The following is a 10,143-nucleotide window of genomic DNA, read 5'->3' as shown; positions in this document are numbered from 1 at the left end:
AACCATTGTTTGTCATGACTTTTGATGGTCTAATATTTTTTTCTGTGACTGTAACTAAACACAGACTTAAGGATTTTTTCTTAAAATACTCAACTCATCCTCACTATAGGAAATGCTGCTGACCCTGTTTAGTTTATAATATGATGTGGGCAGACAGAAACGGAGACTTTTAGAAATGAGTCAAACATAGATGTTATAAGCACATAATCACATATTAACCTGTCAGTCCCCTCTATTAGATGTTTACACATCATGGATACCCAATTAAAGGTGATTCTGTTCCTGTTGTGCAGTTACATTTTTAGAGATAAACGGTTAGCTCATTTTAGTGTCCCTGTAGGGAAATTTAGTCTCTGCATTTTACCCATCCTAATACAAACATCAAGCCTTTGTTGCATTAATTAATTACACACAGAAAAAAAAAAAAACACCCCCAGTGTGTAAAGGCCATCAGAATAGGTAAAGAACCTGAAATCCTCATGTGGATGAAGATACAGTTTTAACCCATAAAGACCCAGTGTTACATTTCAGGCAGTTCCCAAATAAATTTTTCTCTCGATTTAACTTTTCTTAAATAATTTATCACCCTTTATTTTAATACTATCCTCTGTATTTTGCGTTTCTTCAATAAAAATTAAGTATTTTCCCTTATTTAATTCACCGATCACGTAGATGCTCATAAAGATTAAGGTTAATTGTCATCATAACTGATCATAAACCAAGTGTCTCCATCCACTGTCATTGATCCAGTTCCATGGGTTTTACTGGTGAATCAATGTTGTAGAAGATGACGGTGTTTTTACGTTCACTACGGAACCTCTGAACGTCCAAATGGGTCATATCTGATGACCATGAAACTACATTTTACACCAATTATTTACATGGATTCATAGGTTTAATGGATCAGAAGTTATTAAAAATGTTACACTGGTAGATGATTTTGGTCACCAGTGGTTGTTTGGGTCTTTATGGGTTAAATTACATCTAACTGGTTCTACAGCTGATATGTTGAGACACAACGAGCACCACTCGACAAGTAAAACACCAGAGAACAGCAGTTTATAGAACAGCAGGTTGGGTGTTTTTCACATCTGCTGCAAACCTGCTCACTCTGCAGTTGTGAGGGTTAGAAGAGACAGATATCCAACAAAAGAGCATTTTTTATGATAAACCTCAGTCTTTCTTGGAGGCTTTTGGGAAAAACTTTCATGTTGGCAAGTTTTTTTGTTGTTTTTCTGCAGCCTCTAAGGATATACCAGCTATACAAAACTGCAATAAGTTGCATTAGCTGTGGAATAACTTTTAACTTTGCATGACTAAGAGCTTACCGTCATTATTCTGAAATAATGCTATTCACCTTCACTTAATTCTCCAGTCTAAGGATAACCACAGGACAGAGTCTAATTGGTGGAGAGTGAGAGTATTCACAGCGAGTCAAACCCTCGATGAATTCGCACATTTCTCCAGAGCACAAAGTGCTGGCAAAGATATGGAAATCACTCATGGTCTCCTGCTTTAATTACAAAAGCACACACAGAGCGAAGGGCCGCCAGACCAAGTGTTTACAAGCAAAACTCTGCTGGGAGTTTTCATTTGCCAATTGTCTCGATATACGCCAAACTCACTGCTACCTCTGCCACCGCCTTTAAACGGCTTTCTGACAGCGCCTGCAAATCTCAGCTGTCACCCCCACGCCGTTGTCATTCATGTATTCACCCGCCTCTGCATTAGAAGAGGGAAAAAGAGGGGGTGGTGGGTGGGTGCCGGTTTCAGCGACGATGGATGAGATGGGAGGACATGAAACACAGGACCAGAATGATAAGAAATGACGGCACCAAGCTGTCAAACTATACAATATGTAGGATGAAGTGTCACCTCACACAACTTAACAAAAAAAAATAACCTTCTGTAGAAGCGATAAAATCCAGGGTGTATTCTACATCTAAATGAGAAGATATAATATTCACTTCAATCTTATGAATTAGGGGATTGTTTTGTTTGGTTGTATGTCAGTAGATAATGAATGCGTTGTATTCTGCTGATACAATACGCACCGCATGTAAAGCCTGGCACACAGACTTGTTTATAGCTTAAATACATGGTTTGTCATTTCTGCATCGAGGGAGCCCACACAAAAACAAAAGACATAGTTTGTTGTTGTCAAATAGAAGCTTATGATTGTTTTCACCACATTGCAGATGAGGTTATGTACTGATGTTTCATTCACATTGCATTTAGTGACATTATGTCATTTCAGTCTAATGTAAAAGCCACAAGTGTTTTTAGAACGTGACACAAAAGCTTACTATCTACAGAAAGCATTGCCTGATTTCTTTAAGTATTTTTTTTTAATTCATTTATGTTTTTAACTTAATGGGTTGTCTCCACAATATCTTAATGTACATTTCTGCTGTCACCCTTTACCTCCCTCTTGACATAAGTCAAGAAATTATTGATAATGGTTTTGGATACACATAGTTTTTTTTTTTTTTTTTAATGAGGGTCATGTGTTGAAGATTTTAAAGGTTTTGTACAACTTTAAGACTATATTTCTTTGCAATTTGTAAAATATTTTCAGTTATCTCCAAAAAAAAATAAAAAGAAATAGCTGCAGGTAACGATAGCAAACATAATATTAAATACTAACTTGTTGGCTTGTGTTATGGTAAGTTAGGTACTCATAGTAAGCTTAATATTGAAGTATAATCAATACATTCACCTGCTATGAGTTTACTGTATTATTTTTTCCAATATGATATAATGACAGGTGGTTAAATGAAACATGGTATTACATTGAATAAAATTACATGTTTTCTGAATTGAACATGGTTGGAAATATCTGATGATAAAGTACAAAAATCTAAACATTACATTATATAGATGTACTTGTTTTAGGTAAATGCAAAAATGTTAAATATTATAGCTTTAAAGACAAAAAAAAAAAAAAAAAAAAAAAAAAGAAAAATCAAAGGTAAAGAAGCAGAGGCAGTCACTTCTAGTCACCATGTGGGTCAAGCTCCAAAAATAATGGATCCTTCATTTCCCAAAATCCAACTCTGAATGTCAGATCCTCCCTGACTTTCTGTTGAACACTAATAACATCATCAGGCATTGTGTTCTCTCAGGCTACAGCAGAGAGAAATCTACCCTTAGCTGCAGGAAAGATTTTACGACTGTTCACACAGCTTCGCTTTACGATCAAACAGTGTGAAATAAGATATGATTGCTGTTTTATCAATGTTACTTTCTCCTTACTGTAAAGCACTCTTAGCTACATTCTTTGCAAGTAAAAATGCTACATACATGAAATTCGTTGGTGAATTTTTGTGAAAGAATTGAGGAGCTCAGATGTGGTGTGTCGGTGGAGCAGCATGTTGTTGGGTTTCCAAAGGCTCAGCTGTGAGATTTGCACGGCAGGAGACAGTCCCGCAGAAACACCTCGTTAGTCTGAGCCTGGAAACAGGAGCTTTGTGCTTAGGTAATGCTTAGGGTAATTGGCAGCGCTGTGGCAGAAGGCAGAGAGAGTCCATAAAAGACACCACAGAGATAATTGAGCAGAAAAGGTGAGTTTGACTAAAGCACCTTTCTGTGGTATTTGAAGCAGGGGCAGACTAGAGGAGCAAGCAGGTGCAGCGAGCCTTTCAAGAACGGACAATCTGCACCTTCTCTGCTAATTGACCCACTCACGCTAATACCTGCATCGGTGCTTTGCCTGCATTTGTAACAGCTGCAACTACAGAACCATATTTGATCTTGGTTTTGGAACACCCCGGAGTGGATCAAGACAAATTAACCAGGTCCTGTCGTAGGCAAAATGATCTTCTATGCAAACACACACCTTTTCAGTCTAGAAATTCATGCAACAGTTTGCATTTAGATTTTGTCTTGGAATATTTGTTAAGGATCGATGGATCGTCACTATATATTTTTATGATCGTCTGTATGCAGTTTTAATCTGATATCTGATAAAAAATATAGTTTTACTGTTTTTCTTGATAAATTTGTTTCAATCTGGTTGAAAATGCACAGGTGTAATTAATTCAAAATAGCTGCATTCCATGTATATGCATCAGTTCCAGGGTTTTGTTTTGTGTATGCTGGCTCTCCGGGACATTTACATGGAACAGCGTTTAATGTTATTAGAATCACTTTTGATTTTCCTGCTCAGACAGGCCAAAATGTCTGCTGTGGGTATATCTGGGTAATATCAGACTGACGTTTACATAATGCAGTAATATGAAAAATGAGCATTAATAATGGAGTGTAAATGTTTAATCATATAAGCAAGGCTAGACTTTAAGGTCATGCTGTGACTTGTTACCAGGAAACACTTGTGTTTGTTTCTAACAGCCACAAATCAGGGAAATATGCTACGTGTTACTATTTATTTTCATGATAACATAGATGACTTACAATCAGCCCTGAAGTAAACATGAGTGAGAGTACAAAGTGATGAAATAAGAGCTAAAAACTTTCCTTTAAATCACTCTCACTGCCATCCCCTGCATTATGTGACTGTGTAATAAAAAGTGTGATTTATATTTTTTATCTGTCAGTGAGCTCTTGCTGCCTTCAAGGCCCATCAGTCTTCAGAGTTTCCTTGTGTAACTTACAGGAAAATAATTCTGATTAATGTAGCTGAAATCCACACCGACTCACCGCTGAGCTGATCAATCCTCCTCGTTTAACATTATACAGTATGTATGTCTCTGTCAAAAATTAACCTTTGGCACAGTAACAACATAAACACAACATAAAAATGTACAAGAGATTCATATTTGCAACATGGTTTTCCATTAAAATGTCTGCCGCAGCCAGTGAACAGACTTGAATGACAAATGAAGCCACACAAAGAGCACAGGCACTTGATGTTCTTTCTGGGATGCAACAAAGCGGATGCTGCCAATTAAACATAAGAAAAAGAATGTCACCAAAGTGAAACAGCATTTCCCCTGTCACATTCTGCAACCATGCACGCAGAATTTAAACAAGACCTCTAAGAGCGGCCTCGTAAACCGGGGCAGGGATATTACTTAGGGTATGACTCAGAGTATATTAAAATGGAGGGTGAAAAACTGGAGATTGACAAAAACAGATGGTGCAGAGTAACCGCTGCCTGTGATGTGAGCGCCGGCCTCCAGACTCAGCAGGTGCCCACGGTGCTGACGGTGGTGTAGCTGAACTTGGACATGGAGGTGGCCATCGATGTGGCCATGGAGGTGGCGATCATGCCATCTTCTAACCCTCTCTCCTTCCTCCTGCAACAGCTGCTGCGACGGCAGAGCCGATTGCGGCAGCAGCAGGCGAAGGTGGACAACAGGGCTTTGCGGAAACGTGTGTTCATGAAGCAATAAATGATTGGGTTGACGCAGGCTGAGGTGTAGGACAGCAGGTGAATGAAGGAGATGGGCGCTCCTGACAGCGCTTTGAACGCCGACTGCTGATCGAAGGCCTTCCAGGCGTTGACTAAGTATATGGGCATCCAGCAGATGAAGAAGAGCGCCACGATCACCATCAGCATGCGGATGACTCTCCTCTTGGCTTGCAGTTTGGCCTGAGACGTGTTACTGCGAGCGCGCTCCGTCTTAGCCTGGTGTGCGTTGGATGCGGCTGAGAGGGTGGGGAGCTCCACAGCAGACGACGGTTTCTTGGATACCTGGATGTAGCAGCCATCATCGTCATCATTAGTCCCGGTGAGAGGCTTAGTCACACCGTTCTGCTGGCCTGTGAAGAGGCAGGAAGACAACGAAGGACGTTCAGAGTGAGATAACATGAGTAAAAATGGATTTATTGGCAGATCATGTTGAAAATCTCTCAGGGGCTGCTTTTGAACTATCACAAATAATACATCAAATATGACAAGAAAGATACAAACCTTAAACATAGAATCACAAAAGACAATATTAATTAAATAATGATGAGACAGTCCTACAATACATATAGGATTACACTCCATTTAATATCAGGATTGACTAGAAGACCAAAAGAAAATCTTTTTCTGCAAGTTTTGCATGACAAAAAGTGATGCAATTTGAATAAATAAGCAGTAACTAGGGACTGGAGATGGAAACTAGCAACAGCTATAATCTCTTTATGTGAATCATCAGTTAGTACAGCTTGTTTGTAACAGGTAGAAGATATACTGCGTAATTTGCATTCGCACTTTATAAATAAATGAACAAGCTGAAACAATGGTTTGAATGCAACGAGAGGAACAAGATTATTTTTCATATTTTAAGAGTGAGACCACTTACATTACAACTGTTTTCATTGCTTATAATAAGAATACCTTGTTTAAAGGCAATAGTGTGTACATTTAAGATGGATCGAACTGGAATAATTCACATATCATTTTAGTAATTATGCATGATTGCTGTTTTTGTTGTCTTTAAACGAGCTCTTTATACCTGTAGAGGGAATTCATGTTTCTATAGCTGCTTGGCTTCAAAATTACTCTGTTAATTCATTTCATTTTGTAGCAGGTGGCATTTCTATCACTTACTATATTTGAGTGTGGGCCAGATTTATTAAACTCTTAACTAAAAAAGCCAAGAGCAGACCAAACAAACATTGTGGCCACCTTAGGGGAGGGTGAGGCAAGGGGTATTAGAGTGTGGGTTTTTTGTTTAACACAAGACATTTCAGTTATATTTAATATAAGACACACAACAGTCTCTGAGCTGATGTACAGTCGCGGAAAAAAAATATTAAATGACCCTTGTTTTCTTCAATTTCTTGTTCATTTTAATGTCTGGAACAACTAAAGGTACATTTGTTTGGACAAATATAATGATAACAACAAAAATAGCTCATAAGAGTTTCATTTCAGAGCTGATATCTATCCATTTTCCATGGTTTTCTTGATAATAACCAAAATCACTTCAGTTTTTACATCAATATCTATGGCATTGTACTGACAAAAACAGTGCTTTTAGGCATTCCATGTTTTCTTTTCTGTCTATTTTAGTCACATGATACACACAGGAGTTAGTACTTGATTGCATAACCATTGTTTTCGATGACTTTTGATGGTCTAATAATTTTTTCCGTGACTGTATGTAAGAAGAACTATTCATATTCTCTGTTCAGATACAATTTTGCTGTGATTCTCTCTCATTACGGTATGTGGGGCTGACTCGTAGATTTTGTGAAGACGCCGTTTTGCAGATTTGTACCATGCAGTTCTACAACACAGTGACAGAAGCAGAAACAAAAGAGAGAATAAATTCATTTGCAGTCTTATTCACTGAGATCTTCCCCGGATAATAATTGATCTATACCCAGACGTGAAAGATTTTTTTCATTTTGTATAGCAAAAGGAACTTTATGAGATTGTGATAATGAACTGAAAACAAACACTTTCTTTGTTTTAATCTCAGGAGGATCATTGTCACTGCACTCAAACACTTTAAGAGTGTGTTGGTTCAGCTCAGTTTTAATGATACACAACCGGAGCTGACAGGATGCTTTAATTTCTTTAACGGATAACTGCTAGATATGCTGTTTCACCACAAAAGTCCATACTATATTTAGCAGTAGATTAACAGTTGCTACTGAAGGCTATTTCAGAATATCTCAGTCTTGTGTGTGATTCATCAAGACCGAGATGGACGCCATGGAAACGGGGGCTGCTAATGCACACAGTTACAGCAGCAGTAAAAAAATCCACCTGAGGGGAGCACATTGCTGAATTTACTGCATGACAAATGTATGTGAGGCCACGCAGGAATTCAGAACATGCTTGACAACAACTGAAGGAGGTTTTAGAGACGACAGATGAGGAGTATTTTTAGATGTAACAGGTGCAAAACATGTAGGAAGTCACAAAATAGGTCAGTGTCACACCTGAGGCAAGAAAAAGCAATCCTCCCTTTGCAGGTTGTGTATTTTGCAATATTTTCATGGGTTTAAAGTGTGACAACTAAATTTAATGTCACAAAATAACAGAGTGCCTTTCTTTTGATAAATCCTGTTGCTGTTCTCATGAGAAGGCATTATACAAAAGTCTACAGACGTGAAATAGACGACTCCACTGTGTGAGTATAAAGTATTTGGCGGCTTGGGTTGAATTTTATGACAGAGCTCACCAGTGGCCTCTGCGTTCTGGCTCAGCTCAAACTGAATGCCTCGGAAGAGCTCTCTGGAGATCAGACCGTAGGCTATAATCATCACCACTCCTGGGATGAAGAACAGAGTGAACAGCAGCAGCACATACCTGAAAAAGAGCCAAAAAAAAAAGAGAGAGACGGGTGTGAAAATCAGAGGGAAATACCAGTGAATCTGAGTCAAATTTGTTCTACAGTATCAGATCTGAAAGGCCTGAAAAACTTTCATCAGGACCAGATAATCTAACATTATATAGACCTTGATGTGTGATCTGGCGCTCTGCTGGAGGTCTTGCAGATGGATGACTTCCCCCACTACAAAAAAAAACAAAACCTGCAGATGGTTGACCCCTGTATCTACATGTAGTCGATCAAAAAGTACTGCAGCGTCCCAGGGCAGCTCTGCCAGCCTCTGAAACTGCTTCTCTCTGCAGGTTGTCAAACCGCACCCTGCAGCTTAATCCTTCACAACTCTTGCATCTCTTCTGAAAACTTTCTATTTGCCACTTGGGGTGTTCCCCGTGTTTGCATATGTTATTCCCTACTGTAAGTTTACTTGCATATATTTTACAGTTCAGTTAGTATACGGCCCTCCAGGTAAAAGATACCCGCAGAAAATTAAGCTTACTCATCTAATGATGCACACGCAGTCATAAACATGTTTTGGACATGTCCTGAAGAGGCCCTAAAGACCCAAACATCCAAAACCATTTACTGATGTAAACTGTTTAATATCTGTGAAACCACTAATCCCATCAATACATGTAAATAATTGGTGTAAAATACAGTTTGTCTAATCTAAATTCTAATTAAGTCAGAGATTGCGCATTTCATCATGTTCCCAACTATCATTACTTTTTCCACCTTTAACCTATAAAGACCCAAACAGCCACCAGCGACCAAAACCATCTACTGATCTAAACTGTTTAATACCTGTTGATCTATTAATCCTATCAATACATGTAAATAATTGGTGTAAAATACAGTTTGTCATCTTTTCATGGTCGTCACATATGACCCATTTGGATGTTCAGAGGCTCCGTAGTCAATGTAGAAACACTGTCATCTTCTACAACATTGATTCACCAGTAAAACCCATGGAGTTTGATAAATGACAGTGGATGGACACACTTGGTTTATGTTCAGTTAATGATATCTTTGCTTGACAAGTCAGTTTTTCTTCAGTTTTCTCTGTTTTTGATATAATAACCCTCAGCTGTAATCTGAGCTTTTATGAACATCTACATGATTAATTAAAAATAGGAAAATACCAGATTTTCACTGAAAAAAAAAAGAAAAATACAGAGGATAATATTATAATTAATGGGGATAAATCACTTGAGAAAAGTGCAATATAGAGAAAAACTCACTTGAGAACTGCCACATAAGTAGCGCTGGGTCTTTATGTGTTAAAGAAACATTCCTTCAAAATTTCAACATGTCAAGATCCAGAAGTGCAGAGAAGGCACTCATGAAAAAGCCAGGCAATTTTAAAGATTGCTAACACCAGCATGTAAAGGTCTCAAAATCATGTGAAATATGGAGTTGGAGAGGATGAGAACAAGACTTTATCACATGGAACTAGTAGGATAATGGTAACTGTCCACTGTCGGCTCCTTTGGCTTATTTCATCTCATTTGTATCCGACTGTCTGAGCTCAAACATGCTGAGTTTTAATAGACCTTACAGACTTTCAATAGACTTTACAGCTGCTCCCATTGATATAATTTTTTATTTCTACTGCGAGACAATGGAACGAGCATGAGATAAGTATGAGCCATTTACTTTCATGACTGTACACAAATCTTAGATACAGACATATATACATGTTAAGACAGCAGCTCTACTAGGATATCAGCTTTAAATCACTTAAATAACTGATCAGTCTCTCATAGCCAGATGTACTTCCATACTTGAGCACCATCACTATGACCATTATTAAGTTTGCATTAAATTTAAGACAAGATAAAATACATCTTTATTGTCATTGTACCAACGTACTATGTACACAGTACAACGAAACTGGAGCATGGCCCTA

General features: G+C 38.2%; 1 protein-coding gene across 1 annotated transcript in view; it reads right to left on the bottom strand.

The window, feature by feature from the left end:
* Window positions 1-3,816: 3,816 nt before the first annotated feature.
* The window catches only part of LOC115430565 (cholecystokinin receptor-like), a 73,358-nt gene continuing 67,031 nt past the window's right edge, over window positions 3,817-10,143 (bottom strand). The window contains exons 4-5 of the mRNA XM_030150654.1: window positions 8,088-8,215; window positions 3,817-5,724 (exon numbers count right to left, since the gene is read on the bottom strand). Coding sequence (XP_030006514.1) covers window positions 5,144-5,724; window positions 8,088-8,215 — 709 coding nt within the window. The 3' untranslated portion in view covers window positions 3,817-5,143. The remainder of the gene's footprint in view (window positions 5,725-8,087; window positions 8,216-10,143) is intronic.

The sequence above is a fragment of the Sphaeramia orbicularis genome, chromosome 2 (genome assembly GCF_902148855.1).
Source record: "Sphaeramia orbicularis chromosome 2, fSphaOr1.1, whole genome shotgun sequence".
Classification (NCBI taxonomy): Eukaryota; Metazoa; Chordata; class Actinopteri; order Kurtiformes; family Apogonidae; genus Sphaeramia; species Sphaeramia orbicularis.
Note: the sequence above shows the minus strand (reverse complement) of the source record. Positions and strands in the feature narration are given on the sequence as shown.